Here is a 19,407-nt window from a genome sequence, read left to right as displayed (position 1 = left end):
CTGTTCACAGAACAAGGATTAAAACCAGACCCAGCCAAAATACGGGCCATTACAGTAATGCAACCACCAAGTGACAAAGCTGCCTTGCAACGTTGTTTGGGCATGGCTAACTACCTCTGCAAATTCATTTCAAATTTTAGTGAACTGGCAACACCACTATGACAGCTGCTCCACAGGGATGTAGCTTGGTGCTGGTAGCAGCAACAGCAAGAGGCATTTAACATTCTAAATAAGTGCATCACATTCCCACCAGTGCTGAGGTATTTTGATGTAAGCAAACCTGTAACCATCACGTGTGATGCTTCTCAATATGGATTGGCCACAGCATGTCTACAGGATGATCAGCCTATTAGCTATGCCTCATGCACTCTCAGTGAAACGAAAATGAGATATGCTCAAATCGAGAAAGAGCTATTGACTGTGGTCTTTGCCTTTCAAAAAATCTACGATTATATCTATGGGAAACCGGTTTTGGTGGAAACGGACGATCAACCCCTTGTCACAATTCTGAACAAACCTCTACAATCTGCTCCAGCACGACTACAGGGAATGATACTGAAGCTGCACAAGTTCGATTTGACCCTAACCTACAAAAAAGGAAAACAGCTTTATCTGGCTGACACTCTGTCACATGCTCCCAGAAAGGTGACAACAAAAAATGAGGAGGAGGAGTTAGATGTCATGGCTGTCCAAATGATTTCAGTCAACCAGCTACAAGAGCTCAGAGAACACACTGAAAAAGACAGCTCTCTGCATATTCTGTGTAACGCCATTAAGCATGGCTGGCCGAGAAAAATTCAAAGTGTTCCAATGCAACTGAAACCCTTTTTTCCTTTCAGGGATGAGCTCAGTGTTGGGGATGGAATTATCACAAAGGGAACAAGAGTTGTAGTTCCTCACAGCCTGCAGAGTGAATATTTGCAGATTTTGCGCAAAGGCCATGCAGGAGCGGAAGCGACCAAATGCAGATCACGCGATGCTGTTTTCTGGTTGACTATAACACAGGATATTGAGAATTTTGTACAGTCCTGCAGCATATGCAATGCTCTGAAGCCCCATCAACAAAAAGAGCCATTGCACCTACACAAGATACCAGAACTGCCTTGGTCTGTTGTTGCCACTGACAAATTTGACTGGAACAGCCAACAGTACTTAGTGCTAGTGGATTCATACTCTGGCTGGTTTGAGATAAATTCACTTAAAAACATATCCTCACAAATCATCATCAGCAAACTAAAAAGGCACTTCTCTGTGCATGGTATTCCCCAAAAGCTTATCACCAATTTTGGCACGCAGTTCACAAGCCAGATTTTCAGAGACTTTACAAATTCATGTGTCTCTTGTCACATCACTAGTCGTCCTGAATACCCTCAGGCGAATGGCCTCGCAGAGAGAGCCGTTCAAAGTGCGAAGCGCCTGCTTGAAACTACCAAGAGGGATGGGACGGACCTGTGTTTGAATTCGCCAAGCATCCGCTACATTCCTCGGGATAAGATACTGGGTTCACCAGCACAGAGACTGCTGTCCAGGGTAACACTTACCAATATGCCAATCAGCAAACAGATGCTGAAGCCGAGGACGAAGGACACAGTGAAGGTAAAAACACAACTTTCCAAAAAGAGACAAATGCAAAAAAATGTCCTACGACAAAAGGAGCAAGCCGCTCTCCCCACTACATGAATCCCAAGTAGTAAGGGTGCAAACAACAAAAGGACATGACAAGATTGGAGTTGTTAGAACCCCTCTTGCCAAGCCCAGATCGTACATTGTGGAGTCCGATGGCAAAGAGTACAGGAGAAATCGTCGCCATCTGCTTCCTGTAAAAAAACCACTGCCACACTGCAGACAGGCCGATCTGGAGGACTTGTTGTCACAACTCGAATCTATGCCAGACAGCAACAGCTCACCAAAAGATGTGGTGCGTACTGAAGAGAACATTCCAGCTGAGCCAACTGATCAAAAGTTGCCTCATCGCACTAGATACGGTTGGGTTTCAAAACCTAATCCAAAGTACTCTGCTTAACTAAATGTTGTTGAGAACTCAACCTAAAGAACGTGTTATTGCAGAGAGTAATTCTGATAATTGTTGTTATTTTCAGTTGCAATTTAAGTTTTGCTATTTCTATAAGTTATTAAGACATTTGTAAAGTTATGAGTTTACACTTAGAGGAAAGTACAAAAAACTAAAGAAAGGGGATGTAGATAGGTGCTATGTTCATATATGGTCTTTCCTGTACCCCTGATGAACACGCAATTTCCCTATCCGGGGTATGTACAAGTTGGTAATGTTATGAGCAGCCGAGCACGTGCAAGCTGAAATATAGAAAGCATATTGTTGTTCCTGATAACTGTCTCTATTTTCATATCGACAAACTACATTGTTTGTTTTTTTTTGTTATGAATCATGTAGTCATAAAATAGCAAATGCTTATTATGCATTATTATTAACCTTAAGGGAATACACAAAAAAGTGTGAGTTCATCGAGCTGGAGGTGCTACAGTGGACAAGGGGGAAGGACAGGTTAATTAAACCATGACAGAGTACAGAACAGATGTTCAGGGAGTAAGACAAAGCTAAGCCAGGGACTACTGGACCAGAAAGCAGGTATTCTGTGGATCAGGATCAACAGCTGGAGCACAGAGCTTTAGTTGAGCCAGTAAAACCCTCAATAGTGATGCAGGTGTATTCCGGAGATTTCAAACACCCATGGATTGCTTAAGTATCCATAAATGCTGCATTCACAATTCCTGGGACCACAGAAGGGGCAGCCACAAAATGAGAGGACAGTGGCTTGAGATCCACAACAGCTGGAGACTCCGATGTGGCCACCATAACAACTGGGGGCATGGCGGGCATCTTGTAAAGTGACTCTGGGCATGCAATCATCCTAGGAAGATACTGAGGGTTAGCAGCCATAAGCGGGTGTAGGATTTTAGAGTGTGGAAACTGCTGTGCTTGAGATCCTTGAATCAGGTGTAGTAGAGAACATTAAAACTGCTGTGCTAGAGAGAACTGAAGTGGTGGACATGGCTGGATGAGGCTGAGGAGCTGCAGGCAAGATTACAGGGGAGGAAGTCCTTGTCTCTGGTGTGGAGGAATCTTTAGAAACGAAAACATACAAACAACATGTTTTTATTTGTATCTTATTGGCAGAGATGTATAAGGTACCAGAGACCCAGACTAAGTAAAAGTACAAGTGCTCTATTAAAAAACTGACTTGAGTAGAAGTTGAAGTGCTCTTTAAGCACCATACTTAAGCGGAAGTACTAAAGTATTCAACATTTTTTGTACTTAAGTATTGCAAGTAGTTTATTCAAATATTTACTACTCAAATACTGAAAGTAAAAGTACAAGTATTGTGTAGCTATTTAAAAAAGCAGTAAACATGATTAAGCAGAATGAAAAGAATCATGGTTTATGATTAATTATATATATATTATTTAAGATAGTTAACTTATCTAGCACTTACTGATAGCTCAAACTGCTGTGTTTTGTGTATTATATTATTTTTATCTTACCTTGATATGTTTCTTCAAATTCGACGGTGAATTTTTGAAGGCCATTATTTTGCAATCTTTTGGGAGGCAGAGTATGCACTTCATTCCATATGAATTGTCTTTCACTCCAACAAATGCAAACATGGACTCTAAATAGGGCCACGGGTGGTCTTTTTCCTCATCGCCATAGACAGTTGAAAGTGAAGGAGTTGAAGGTGGAATTTCAGGGTTTTTCATGTCGAAAACAAACTAAAGTGCTCTCAATGCAGTCTTCCTTGATCATCTGAATGATGACAAGCCAGCTTATTCAAACCTGTGACAGAGCCATCTGCTGCTCTGGCAGTGATAATGTGGGTTTGGAATGATTCGTAATATTTTTTATAATTGTAACGAGTAACGATGCAGCACATTAAAAAAAAATCTATCGGAGTAAAAGTATTAAACTCATCGAAAATAAGTACTGTAGTAAAAGTGGAAGTAGGAGTAAAAAACAATACACCAGTAGAGTACAGATACTGCCCTTTAGTACTTCGTTACGATACATCTCTGCTTATTGCTGAATTTACCTCTCTTCTATATTTCGATTATAGCTATATTTCAGTTTCATTTTATTTTGCAAAGTGCCTTAAGATGCAAGTTTTAAAGATGCTACAGAAAATGATTGTTGTTAGCTTTGTTTATGTTTATTCTCTTACATCTTTGCACCATTTGGTCCAGAGATCTTCTCTTTTTATTATTTTGATAGATAAAAAACTGAAAAAAAAAGTATTTCCCTGTCTTGCAATGGTCAGTGTATAATGAAGAGTTAGACTATTGAAACATGTAAAAAAGTTGTTTAAAAACATTGCATAAATTATACATTTCAGTATGTTAATGCAACCACTTCTGCAAAAGGCAAGCAGCAAAGAGAAAAGTAACATTTTAAGTGAGAAGAAAATTCAATTTATGGAATTTTGAAATATAGGAACAATTGAAGGTAGAAACTAGAAAAGTGAAGAGTTTAGCTGATGCTGTCAACGTGGTGGCATTGAAAAATCTGACTATAAATGAACTTAAAGTAAAATGAAATCAAAACGAACCATGTGATTTTGATAGCTCACGTTGCTAGTTTTGTGGTGAACAATTAATCTGTGCATGGCATTAAGAAAAAAAAACATTTGCCAATGTAATCTTTAATTGCACTTCCTGTTTTTTTTTTTTTTCAACTAAATTGTGAGATTACATATGTTTTAGGTATTGAGCGAGGTTGAAAAACTCTTCTAAAACCCTTTTCCCAGTCTTTTTGTTTAAAATGCCTACTTTACTACATTGAACCAGCTTGCAATTGTACTGTTTCCATTTCTCTAGCAACTGAATCACAATAAAAAAAGAAAATGGTGCAGCTTCCAGTTCATGTAGACTTTAATGGTCTGATATAACTCTTCTTTATCTTTAGGCCATGTTCCAAATCCTTACAAGTTAGCTGTTATTAAACCTATTATTAAGAAACCACAACTGGAACCCAGCAACTTAGCTAATTATAGGCCTATTTCAAACCTTCCATTTATATCTAAAATACTAGAAAAAGTTGTTTCTTCTCAATTATGCTCCTTTCTGCAGACCAACAATGTTTTTGAAGTGTTTCAGTCAGGTTTCAGAGCTCATCACAGTACAGAAACTGCATTAGTGAAAATAACCAACGATTTACTCTTAGCTGCTGACCAAGGGTGCATCTCGCTATTAGTTCTACTCGATCTTAGTGCGGCATTTGACACCATTGACCATGGTATCCTTATTAATCGCTTAAAGTCTACAGGTGTCCAGGGACATGCCCTACAATGGTTTAAGTCATACTTATCTGACCGTTACCAGTTTGTGAATATTAATGGACAGCCTTCACAAATCAGCCCAGTAAAATACGGGGTGCCTCAAGGATCAGTTTTAGGCCCTTTGCTGTTTACAATATACATGCTACCTCTGGGAGACATTATTAGAAGACATGGGATCAGCTTTCACTGCTATGCAGATGATACTCAATTATATATTTCAACTAAACCTGATGAGACGTCTAATCTGTCCAAGCTAACTGAGTGTATTCAAGATGTTAAAGACTGGATGACCAACAATTATCTTCTCTTAAACTCAGACAAAACAGAATTATTACTTATTGGGCCTAAATCCTGTACACAGCAGATCTCACAACTCGACCTACAATTAGAGGGATACAAAGTTAGCGTTAGCTCTACTATAAAAGATCTGGGTGTCATATTAGACAGCAATTTAACTTTTAAAAATCATATATCCCATGTCACAAAAACTGCTTTCTTTCATCTGAGAAATATCGCTAAGTTACGAAGTATGCTATCCATCTCAGATGCAGAAAAGCTAGTCCATGCTTTTATGACTTCTAGGCTGGACTACTGTAATGCACTGTTTGCTGGCTGCCCAGCATCCTCTATTAACAAACTTCAATTAGTACAAAATGCAGCTGCCAGTGTTCTTACCAGGTCTAGAAAATTTGATCACATCACCCCAATTTTATCCTCCTTACACTGGCTGCCTGTTAAGTTTTGTATTGAATTTAAAATATTGCTTCTTACATATAAAGCTTTAAATAATCTAGCTCCTGTTTATCTAACCAATCTTCTGTCTCGCTACAATCCAATTCGCTCTTTAAGGTCTCAAAACTCAGGGCTTCTGGTAGTACCTAGAATAGCAAAGTCGAGTAAAGGAGGTCGAGCCTTCTCATTTATAGCTCCTAAACTCTGGAATAGCCTTCCTGATAACGTCCGAGGCTCAGACACACTCTCCCAATTCAAAACTAGATTAAAGACCTATCTGTTCAGTAAAGCATACACTTAGTGCACCACTTAGGGGGCTTCCACACAGGTTATGCATCTTGTTGATATACACTGTGAACATCAGCTACGCTAATTATTTTCTTTATTCTCCATTTCCACCTGGGGATACTCTTCCCGAGGCCCTCAGACTATGCAGAGTCACTGATTCGATCCAAGACCAACGACGAGATGATCCCAAGGTTTTTTATATCCTGGACCTGGCCGAATCCTGAGCAGCTACTGTGATGGTCATGGAAGAGTGGAGAACATGAGACTGATTCCTGTGACGCTCCAGAGACAGATGAGTCTTCGCTGAGGCCAGCTTCCAGCCTCCGCCACTGAGACTGCAGCTCTGCACAAGACGTTTGGCCAGCGGAGAAATTAAAATGATCGTGCCTAACTGAGCCTGGTTTCTCTCAAGGTTTTTTTTTTCTTCACTTCCGCCTTTAGTGAAGTTTTTTTCCCCTCTCCGCTGTCGCCACTGGCTTGCATGTTTCGGGATCTGTAGAGCTGCGCATCGTTGGATTTGCTCTTCAGTATTTGGACTCTCAGTAGTGATTATTAAACCACACTGAACTGAGCTAAACTGAACTGAACTTAAACACTACAAACTGAACTACACTGTTCCTATTTACTGTTACCTTTTATGTGAAGCTGCTTTGACACAATCTACATTGTATAAGCGCTATACAAATAAAGGTGAATTGAATTGAATTGAATATAAAGATGGAAGTCAAGCAGAACTGCCTGCAGAACATGCAATGTAAAAAGCTTTGGTGACACGCTTTGAACAGAGAGTTGCCTTTATCAAAATCAGGATATCATGTCTTAATTTGGACTTAGAAAGTGAAATCCAGAGCCCTGTGTTCAGTGTTTCCATTGCTCCCACGCTGTGTGTTGTTATGACCATAAAAGTTATCCAGAGAAGTCAAAGGAGTCTTTTCTTTTTCCCTTTGAGGAGAAATCACTCCTCATAGGGACTTCAATAATTACATGCACACTCACACACAAATAATACAATGTCCTCAATGTCTTTTTTTGTTCTGTACACAGGCTACAGTGCTGTAATCTCACTGCTCTGTCTTGTGAGAGTTTGTCTTCAGCTCTACAATCCTCAAACTGTGTCCTGAGAGAGCTGGAGCTGAGTAACAATGACCTGCAGGATTCAGGAGTGAAGCTTCTCTCTGATGGACTGAAGAGCCCAAACTGTAAACTAGAGACACTGAGGTCGGAGTTTAAAGTACTTTAATTGTTTTTTATTAAGTTGAGTATTAAAGCTACACAGTTAATTTATATTGTGTCCTTCTTGTTTAGACTTTCCACATGCAATCTCACTGCTCAGTCCTGTGAGAGTTTGTCTTCAGCTCTACAATCCTCAGACTGTGTCCTTAGAGAGCTGGATCTGAGTAACAATGACCTGCAGGATTCAGGAGTGAAGCTTCTCTCTGATGGAATTAAGACTGTAAACTGTAAACTGGACACACTGAGGTCAGAGTTCAAGCAACTGATTTATTGATTGATTGATTGTAAGTATTATTTACATGAAACGAATTACTAAAAATTAAACTTTTATTAAATTTTTTTTCTTCAGATTTGCCATGTGTAAACTCACTGTTCAGTCCTGTGAGAGTTTGTCTTCATCTCTACAATCCTCAAACCTGAGAGAGCTGGACCTGAGTAACAATAACCTGCAGGATTCAGGAGTGAAGCTTCTCTCTGATGGACTGAAGACTGTAAACTGTAAAGTGGAGACATTGAGGTTTGAGTGAAAACTCCTCATGGATTGATTGTTTCATTATAACTCTTATTTTCATTAAACAAATTACTTAAAATTACATTATAATTTGGATTTTTTAATTAATTTATTTATTTTTTTCCAGATTAGTCACGTGTAACCTCACTGTTCAGTCCTGTGAGAGTTTGTCTTCAGCTCTACAATCCTCAAACTGTGTCCTGAGAGAGCTGGAGCTGAGTAACAATGACCTGCAGGATTCAGGAGTGAAGCTTCTCTCTGATGGACTGAAGAGAAAACACTGTAAACTGGAGACACTGAGGTAAATGATTTTCATCTCAACAACATCAACAAGTGTTTTGATTTAGATTAAAATTCCCAAATATATTTAAAAGCATTAGTGGATAAACTACAAAATGCTGCTTTTTCAAATGAAAGTTGCTCTTTTTCTTATACAGTTGAGGAAATAATATTGAAAGATTATTTTAATTAATCACATTTAAATCTTTTATTCAGATTTTATATTTTTATATTGTCATATTTATAGTTTATCTTTGAATTGGTTTTTGGAAAGATATATTTAAGAATTTGTCAGATGTTTTGGTAATTCTGGCAACAAAAACAATGTGGATGAGGTCTGAGGGGGTTTCTGGGCCCTGGAGCAGTGTTGATATGCTCTGATAATTTGCATTTTTTTTAGGTTCTTGAAAATACCTCATGGCACTCTTATCTAAAGTATTGCAGTTTTCTTACATTTCAAAATATTTAAGAATATTAGATGGCATTTAATATTTAGTTTTATTAAATAACAATTGTCAATAATTCTATTTGAATTTTAAAGTTTTGTCATATTATTGTCATAGTTTCTTTTTTTTTTTTTTTTACATCAGATGAACTACTAAAATTCACACTGTTAATGTAATCTGTGTTCTTCTTTCTCAGACTGGCCATGTGTAATCTCACTGTTCAGTCCTGTGAGAGTTTGTCTTCCGCTCTACAATCCTCAAACTGTGTCCTGAGAGAGCTGGACCTGAGTAACAATGACCTGCAGGATTCAGGAGTGAAGCTTCTCTCTGATGGACTGAAGAGTCAACACTGTAAACTGGAGATACTGAGGTCTGAGTTAAAGCCCCTGATTGATTGATTGATTGATTGATTTTTTTTTTAATTCTCTTACATCAGACAGATTATATTTACAGTGTGTTTTTTATCATTTGTGTTCTTTTTCAGATTGGTCACGTGTAAACTCACTGTTCGGTCCTGTAAGAGTTTGTCTTCAGCTCTACGATCCTCAAACTGTGTCCTGAGAGAGCTGGAGCTGAGTAACAATGACCTGCAGGATTCAGGAGTGAAGCTTCTCTCTGATGGACTGAAGACTGGAAACTGTAAGCTGGAGACACTGAGGTAAATGATTTTCAACTCAACAGAAACTGTAAAAAGATAGTTACATATTTTATTAACAAATGTAGTTAAGCCCTGTTCAATGTATTGGCAGAAGAAGAAACAAAACATTTGCAGGGATGTGTTTTTATTCATATCTATATGAATGTATCTTTATAGCCAAATGTATTTAAAAGCATTACTAAATAAATAGAAAACTGTTGCATTTTCAAATTAAAGCTTCTCTTTTTCCAATATAACTGAATATGACTTACAGTTAAAGGAATCAGTTTATTTTAAAGATTCGGTTTATATTTTATATTTTCATATCATCCTATTTATAGTTTACATTTGATTTAGTTTATTGGACAATCTTATTTGGATTTTGTCAAATGTTTAGGCAATTCTGTCAAAAAAATTATAATACAAATAAAATTAGAGTTAAGCCCCTGGATTAAAGAAAAAGTAAAGCCTCTGGAGTAAAGAGAAAGTTAAGCCTCTGGAGTTTTTGTGACCTGGTGAAGTTTTTCTTGAAAACATATAAAAGTCTCTGGACTCTCTTATTATTATGTAAACCGCTACAATAATATGAAGACACACACACACACTCTGGCTATACCACTAACTGAGCCCTCTTTCTCTCTCTCTCTCTCTCTATAAAAAAAAAAAAAAAAAAAAAAAAAAAAAAAAAAAAAAAAAATTGTGCTTCTTAGACTTTTACACGCCTGAAACTTGTCTATAGCGCTTGTTCACTGCTGCTCTTATAGTTGTGTAAATTGCTTCCTTGTCCTCATTTGTAAGTCGCTTTGGATAAAAGCGTCTGCTAAATGACTAAATGTAATGTAAATGTAAATGTACACACGCACACACACACACACACACACACACACACACACACACACACACACACACACACACACATATATATATATATATTGGGGCGACAAGGTGGCACAGTGGGTAGCACTATCGCCTCACAGCAAGAATTGACACAATGACACAAATCATAAAAATAAAGCTTCTTTATTTTGGTCTCTTGTCAAGACAAGATCTACAGAAATAAACGGTAGGGATTAAGCCAAAGGCAGGTTGTGTGACTCTTATTCCAAGATCTTACTTTTTTCTTTTCTGATTTCACTCCCCGGAGCATCAGACATCATGTACCTCACTCAGGACATGCGTTAAGGCTCATTTATACTTCTGCGTCAAGGGCACGCTTATGCTCCGGCGCAGCCTACGCGTGGTCTCATAGCCCTCACCATGGCCGTCGTTGACCTCACCTCTCAAAAAATGTAACTACACGGCTCTGTGATTGCTTGGCTTGGTAGAGCTGACAAGTGTGGGTGGAGGTGAGAACTGCATGAGCCCCATGCAGCGAGTTTTTACAAAGGTCGAGTCCCGTGATGGAGCTCTAGAGGGAAACTTGTTTTGTTTACCTTATCATTTAAGTTGTTGCACGTCGGCCAATTCCAGCCTCAAAATGAGGAAGTTTGAGCCACTTGTACATTAAGGTAGCATTTAGACAAACAAAACACCAGTGGTGAAACTCGACACAGAGTAACATAAACACCTACTGTCAGCTAGCGTTTCTGGAGTGTTCTTGCAGAGCAACACAAACAGCGCGCAGATGTATAAATGCACAGTTACGGGCATTGCATGCGCCATGGGTCACACTGATCACTCAACGCAGAAGTATAAACCAGGCTTTAGGGCTTCCCCTACCGTAATACACCTAAAACACGGATTGACGTAAAACTCGTGAATGGCAGGGAAAGAGTTAAGCGAAAACATTTACCGTTTTGATGCACATCATAATACCAGCCGTACATGTAAAGCACAAATAATGTCCTTCAATTGGGCCATCATCCTTGAACCAATCTCCATCATTGTAAACCGCTTGCTTTTCTGTCTGTTCCACTGCTTCGTTTATTAGATGTTTGCTCACACTTTCTTTTGCAGTCTGACACGTGTCAAACAAACAGCCAATTCGCGCCGTGTTATTCACTTGATTTGCGCTACATGATGTCTAAGCGCATCTTTGCATTGACTTCACATGTTAATCTCTCGCGCAGTTCTAAAATACGTCTTTGATACATAAAACACACACACACACACACACAGACACACAAAGATGAATGAAAGTTTGCTCAGTGTTAATTGGCTGATGGTCATATTTCTTCATGTCATGCCACCTTTGACAGAGAAACTGGATGACAAATTTCTAGTTGATTGGATAAATGGTTGCTTAGACACAATATTTTTCAATCTATATACATTTACTATATACAAAAACACATCCACAATGGACAAAATAGTGACACAGAGAAAAAATTATGGAAAACATTATTTTAATAATAGTCAATCATGCTTAAACATATGTTGTGTCACATGTAAATTCATTCATTCATTTTCTTTTCGGCTTAGTCCCTTTATTAATCTGGGGTCACCACAGCGGAATGAACCACCAAATTATCCAGTAAATTTTTTACGCAGCAGATGCCCTTTCAGCTGCAACCCATCTCTGGGAAACAATTTAGCCTACCCAATTCACTGGTACCATGTCTTTGGATTGTGGGGGAAACATGCAAACTCCACTCAGAAATGCCAACTGACCCAGCCGAGGCTCGAACCAGCGACCTTCTTGCTGTAAGGTGACAGCACTACCTACTGTGCCACCGCATCACCTCACATGTAGATATTTGAACTAAATAATATGTAATGTTAACTAGACTTTTTATTGAAGGTTACTGTATGTATACATAATTTTCAGCTTTCGGTGTAATTATTATCATTTAATAAGTGGAAACAAATTAACTTTTTTTACATCAAAATTTGATTTTAAATGCAATAACAGTGTTTTACCCACAGACTGTAATAAGTGGTCTTTTGCTGCCATCTAGTGGTACAATGACAAAACTTGAAGAACTTAAATTTTTCTATATTGGTTTAGAGTCATGCCACATGTGCTTGAATAGCTGAGGTTTTAATTTTTATACAATCTGCTACTTGCATATTGTAGTTGTTATTATTATTATTATTACTCGCTACACATTGTATTTTGTTATTGTCTCTATTCTGCTATGATAAGTATCTACCTATATCATTTTAATTTGTTGTAAATACACTACTATTGTAATATTATAATAGTAGTAAAGACTATAATTATAGTATGAATACTAATGTAGTATTACTCATATTATAATTATAGTCTTATACATAGGTATGCATGGTCTATTTCATATTATATTTGCTATTATTAATCTTATCAATTATAATGTATTATTTTATTCAGTTATAATAATGTATGATTCATTCCTTTTTTTAATAACGTTTTTATTCATGTTTATATAGATAGACTACTGCTGTACATTATTGTTTGCGATTGTTTACTGTCAAATCTCTCTTTAAGAGGTAAGATCTGGAGCAACTCTAACACTCCACAAGGTCCATGGAAACAAACATAACAAAACTGTAAAATTAAAGAGGATTCCAGCACTACTTGTGATAAAGGAGATACATTTATTGATAATACAGCTCTTTTTATAGCATAACATATTTATGATACGTTTCAGCTTCTTTACTTTTAAGTAGCTGGAGTTTTTTACACCATCAAATCATAATAAGTTCATAAAAATAAGCGTTATTGTATTTTGTATGGGAGAAAACAACAGCCCCTCAGTTCAGTTGCATCTGTTTATATATGATGTATCTTTTAGAGATATCTACAACATCATTAGAGATATCTTCAAATGAGTTTTGACTAGTCTAAATATATTTACAGACATCTCTAATCTGATTTTTTACTAGTACAATCGTAATTGCAGATGTCTCTAATTGTGTTTCTGAGATATCTCTAAATATATTTGTGGATAGTCAGAACAACGGAAAGGCTTGACATAGAGCAGAGCTACAGTCGCCTGCTAGCATTTTGCTTAAACAGACTTTTCTTGGGGAGAAGTGCATAATACTTCATCACCTGCAACTCGTTTGTGTTCAGACCACATGTGTTTGATTATGTACTATATCATTGAATTGTTTAATCTTTTAAAAACACTGCTGTAACACATTGAGCCACTAAATATTGTTCTTATGATGTGTTTCTAAAGAAGGAAAAGGCAAATTACTTCCAAATACTTTCTTTGTTAGTAAATGCAAGGCTATTTTTGAAATCCAGGCATAAAACTGTATGACAATGTTTCAGATGACTGTTTTATAGCTGACAACTAATCAATCTGTCAGATTCTGGAGTGCATTACAGGTCATAAGAAAATTAGAAATGATAAATTATCTTAAATAAACCAAAAACATTCATAGATATGGTATATAAGTACAGAATTTTACTCACCTGGGAAATGGAGGCCACGTGAATGGTTTGTGAGCACGATTAAGTGTACACAGCATGCAATAGTATCTGATAATTGTAGGAAATAATTCCAAAAGGCAGCTGACTGTGTAAAGCCACATAAAACAACACAAAAATACATGTATATGCAGAGTTCAGTGGCTAATCAGATGGAATGACATGACGGCGATCAGCGAGACCTAGCTGTCACTGAAGGGGCTACACCCTTAATTATGCAGACTTAATATAACTTAATAAACATGTAACGAAAAATTCACCCCCTCACAGTTATCATGAAGGGTATTATTAGCTACATGCACCAAAACCATCTTTTGTACCAGGCTGTAAACAAGTTTTTAACAGCTGTAAAATTGGCCAATTCAGTGAACATCTGGACTTCCTGGAGCCAGCCACCAAAAGGCGGGTCAATGAATTGCAGTTTCAATTACTTCCATGTTGGCTTCACGAGGAAGAGCGGGAGGTTGCCGCTTTATGGTTTACTAGCGATCTGTACAGGCTGGATTGCTGGTGATTGTGACATCATATTAAACAATTAATTGAAATAAACTGAAATAAATCTAATTTGACTGTATCCCTACTGAAAAAAAGCTTAAACCTGCCTAAGCTGGTTGGCTGGTTTTAGCTGGTCGACCAGCCTGGTTTTAGAGGGGTTTTGGCCATTTCCAGGCTGGTTAGCACATAGCACAGACACACACACAGAGAGAGAGACAACGCGTTAAGCTTTGCACTCGTTTTGCACGCATATGTGACATGATACTGGTAATCTCCACTGCTGTATGAATATCTGTTATGTTAATGAACAAAATAAACCTGATTTAATGTCCACAAACCGGGATTGAAGCATCTTCCTTTATAATTGTTCTGACACGCAGCTGTGCTGATGAAGTGAATCTGAAGTGAATCGCTGTAATTCATTACACACATGCTCTGTTTTAAAACATTTTAAACATGTAAAACTCACTCTTGATCACATTTGATGATTATTGATGATCCTAGCGAACTGAACACATTTTTTATTCCCGGTTTGCTTTGCGCATGTCTGGTCTTCTTGATATGATTTTATGCATTACTACAGAGACATGTTAATGCGCGCAGCTGTCAATCAATATTGGTGGGCGGGGGGACCGCACTCCTACGTCAAGTTGCGGTCGATCTGAAAACCGCTCCAATTGGTCCACCGTTTTTATGTTGTTAAATTTGAAAAAAAAAAAGAACTGGGTGTGTTTACTTCACCCCAATATGACAGTTTATACACTATACTTACAAACATTTCTGTCCAAACAGCTTGAAAAGTAGATATTTCACCATAGGTGCCCTTTAAGAATTTTGCAAGATCACAAAATATTGCGGCTTTTTGTTGAATTTGTGTTGGATTCAGTGATCACGAAAAAGCAAAAACTAGGAGGGGTCTGCAAAATGATCTAAAAATAATCCTGATTACTCATTCTCCTGAAACAATATATTGTATAGGCTGTATGTGAAGGAGAGTCAGCAGTCATATTGATGTTATTCTAAGCTGACAGAATAAAAATCCCTTAATGAACCATCAGTGTGAATGTGACTCTTAGGCAGGTGACAAATACATTAAGAGAGTGGGTTTGTGTTTGAGCTCATTTTGTTTTAGTCAACAACAGAATCAAAATATAAATTATGAAATCAGCTAATTTTTAATTGTGTTTTCTACAATACTTTAAGATTTCCTTCTGAGGTCAAATGTGGCTTATTCCTCACAGCAGACTTTACAGTTTCATGTGATGTATTATGAACAATGTCTTTGCTCTGTACATTAAAAAAAGTGTGTATTTTCAATCACTGCTGTTGACATGAGCAGAAACAGCAGTCAGCATCTTCACAACAAAGAGATGTGTGATTGTCCAACTGTGTGATGTGGACTATTGCTGTGTTTGTAGATTGTCTGCCTGTATGGTGACAGAGGAAGGCTGTGGTTTTCTGTCTTCAGCTCTGACTTCAAACCCCTCACACCTGAGAGAGCTGGATCTGAGCTACAATCATCCAGGAGATTCAGGAGTCAAACTGCTTTCTGAAAAACTGGAGGATCCAAACTACACACTGAACAAACTCAAGTATGTGGAGCATCACTGGCCTTGTGCTTTTACACTGAATGGCTTTAAAAACAAACTAAAAAGGTCTTTTCTGATCTTCAGTTTTCTGTGAGGGTTATGGGGTGAGGACAGACAGAAGATACAGCTTGAAGAGTATTCTAGTCATGTCTATGAAGAGCAAATAATTCAGTATGAAATTAATCCAAATCTGTACAAATGTTTGAGTAAAGTGGGGCAGTTCTGACATTAACAGGGACACACTGGGCAGTTTCAGCATTTCAGCTGAGCAGAGAATCTTCTTCATACATTTCAGCTGAAGAATATATATAATTAATTATATATATATATATATATATATATATATATATATATATATATATATATATATATATATATATATATAATTAATTATATATATATATATATATATATATATATATATATATATATATATATATATATATATATATATATATTAGTGGTGGGCCGTTAACGTGCTGCGTTAATGTGACACTCTTATCGCACGATAAAAAAATATCACCGTTAATCTAATCTCAAAGTTGGGTTTGGAGCTGAGTCTATTCTACGCAAGAAATGGTGACTTTCACCTTGATATTTTAGCGCGGATGTATACCTGACCGGTGAGCCGTCTGACAAAAAAGTGCCCTACAGAATCAAATCAGCAGGATGCCCTTCTGGATCTTTCACTTATGCCGAGACTGCATGATTTTAGCCCTGATTTTGACTCACCAACAGGTTTTGAGAAATCACCAACAAATGCCTAAAATCACAGGTAAATCTGTGCTCGTTCATGTGAGTGACAATCACACAGTATGAATTATCAAGGACAAGATATGAGAGAATCGTTGATGAGTCGCCGACTCGTAAGATATTTGGCATGCTAAATATATGGAGCTGTTGGCGATTCAAATCATGCCGTGTGAAATGAGTTTTGACTAAAAATAACATCGCAATCGCCTATAGCCAATGAGAGAGCAGCATTCACTAGTACGGGTACCTGCAGGCCAGCAGGAAGCTGAGGGAGAAAGCGCTCATTTTCAGTTTATTTGGACCCAAGAAATGGAGGAAAAACTAGTGGAAATTTGGCAGGAGCACCCGTGTCTGTTTGACGTGTCATCTGAGCAATACCACAACCAGGTCGAAAAGTAAAAAAAGTTGAGGAGAGATTGTTAATTCTCTTCAAAAGCCAGGTGAGCAACACAAGTTTCTAAAGCCTTCTTTTTCTATTATGTAAACACAGCACTGACAGAATGCTAACCCAGATAGTCATGCAGTGTGAAAACATCTGTGACACGACTACTTTGAAAATCCTGCAGTCTGAACTCGGCATTACTTCGAAGACATACTCACTACGCTTACATGCACGTCTGTAATCTTGTTATTTGCCTTAATAGACAATAATATAGTTAAGGTGTTTACGTGAAGTGCTTTCATGTAAGAGTTTCCTGTAATTTGGGTGACTTTAACTGTTCGGCAGTTTCACTTTCACTCATGAACATTTCATTCACTCCCTCGTGACAAACTGGAGTATTAGATGCAAAAATAAGGAGTAAGAACTGGTGAGAGTGTTATGGAATTTAATAACGCACGCCAAATGGAAAGTAAAAAAACTTTGGTATTTCGCAATGTGGATGTGTGTGTGGTCCTTTACTGACAGCTGCGAATATGGCAAATAGTCCTTCATGACTGTAATACTTTGATTACGGTGTTTACTTCAATAATGTCACTAATATCTGCATACTCCACGTGTCTTAATTCCATTTCTGTTTAGTTCAGTTATGACTTTGGTCGGAATAAGGTAATCAAAAATTGCTGTTTGGAGCTTCTGCAGACCTACAGTTCAAAATTCATGTTTAACTGAATAAACAGTTAGTAAACACAAGTACATCTTATTGAACATAGTTTACTTTTATCACCAATTAGTAGAACAGTTTCTCAAGCAGTTTGTGATGCATTTTGGAAACAGGAGATGAGCCCCTGGTCTAAAGCGCCACCTGGCTTGAGAAACCCGTTCTCTTATATTTAGTAATTATTCGGGTAGCACACATATTCTGAATGCGTTTGGCAGAATTCAAATGAGCCATTTTAATATAGATTAATTCCAAGATTAATCTAGATTTACAAAAAATATATATATTCCCACCTTTTATATATATATATATATATATATATATATATATATATATATATATATATATATATATATATATATATAATTGTTATAAAATGAACATTTGGATTCCTCTTCTCGATTTCTGTGCACACATTTGTATTTTTTCACTTGGTAATCTGCCAGGAACTTCTTCGCTGACAAGCAGCTTTAATAATCTGAACATAGTTCAGAGATGGACTGCAACATGCTCAAAAGTTGCATGTGCTGAAGAACGATGGCAAAGCTAAGTGTGATCACTGTAATAAATGAATGTTGCAGCAGGGTGTCTCCATCAACATGAGCAGTATCTGCGCTCGCTTCACCAACAGCAGAGGAAAAGAACGCACTGTGTTAGATTCATTGTGCATCCCGGCTGGAACCAACAAGTGTTGTGTATTTTAGTTGAAGTACTTTGAGCGTGTAGCTGAGCAGTGCAGTGCTAGCTTTAGCCTATTAACTGAAGGTGAAACTAAACAGCTCATTCTCTCCATCTGTGTGTGTGTTTACAGTCTGGATCATGGAGGAGACTCGATGATTACAGCAGGACTGCGCAAGTGTACGTCCACACACACACACACACACACACACACACATACACACACACACACACACACACACACACACGCACACAGCTGTAGTGAGTGTTGTTGTGTTAAAAATGTGTGTCTTCTTGTGTTCAGGGGCCTGTTTTCTCACACTGGATCCAAACACAGCACACATTCATCTCATTCTGTCTGAGGAGAACAGAGAGGTGAAGCGTGTGAGAGAGAAACAATCGTATCCTGATCATCCAGACAGATTTGATAATTATCTTCAGGTGTTGTGCAGAGAGAGTGTGTGTGGACGCTGTTACTGGGAGACTGACTGCAGTGGAGATGATTATGTGTGTATATCAGTGTCATATCAGAGCATCAGGAGGAAGGGACAAAGTGATGAGTGTGTGTTTGGATATAATTCTCAGTCCTGGAGTTTGTTCTGCTCTTCCTCCAGATTCTCATTCACACACAATAACACACACACTGATCTCCCAGTAAAGCCGCTCAGCAGGAGAATAGGAGTGTTTGTGGATCACAGTGCAGGAACTCTGAGCTTCTACAACATCTATAGAGACACAATGAGCCTCATCCATTCAGTCCAGACCACATTCACTGAGCCGCTCTATCCTGGGTTTAGTGTGTGTTCTGGATCATCAGTGAAACTGTGCTGAAGACTGAGAGACTGAGGAGAGATTTACCCATAATCCTCTGCAGGATCAGTCAGCAGCAGTGAGATGTTCTGGTGAGATGATGGTCTGTTCTGTGTGTTCAGCTCAATTTCAGTCACTGAGAGAAAAAATGTATGTCAAACTTCATTCTAGAACTGTGCCTGTGAGGTTTTGA

The 19,407-nt window shown here is 37.8% G+C and overlaps 1 protein-coding gene across 1 annotated transcript; it reads left to right on the top strand.

The window, feature by feature from the left end:
* Positions 1-8,673: 8,673 nt before the first annotated feature.
* Positions 8,674-19,407, top strand: LOC130222687 (NACHT, LRR and PYD domains-containing protein 3-like). Its single transcript, XM_056455216.1, has 6 exons — positions 8,674-8,684; positions 8,992-9,165; positions 9,280-9,453; positions 15,703-15,876; positions 18,538-18,584; positions 18,709-19,407. The coding sequence occupies exons 1-6, from the start codon at positions 8,674-8,676 to the stop codon at positions 19,233-19,235; spliced, it is 1,107 nt and encodes a 368-aa protein (XP_056311191.1). The 3' UTR covers positions 19,236-19,407.

The sequence above is a fragment of the Danio aesculapii genome, chromosome 4 (genome assembly GCF_903798145.1).
Source record: "Danio aesculapii chromosome 4, fDanAes4.1, whole genome shotgun sequence".
In the NCBI taxonomy this organism is placed as follows: domain Eukaryota; kingdom Metazoa; phylum Chordata; class Actinopteri; order Cypriniformes; family Danionidae; genus Danio; species Danio aesculapii.
This window is presented reverse-complemented; position numbering and strand designations above follow the sequence as displayed.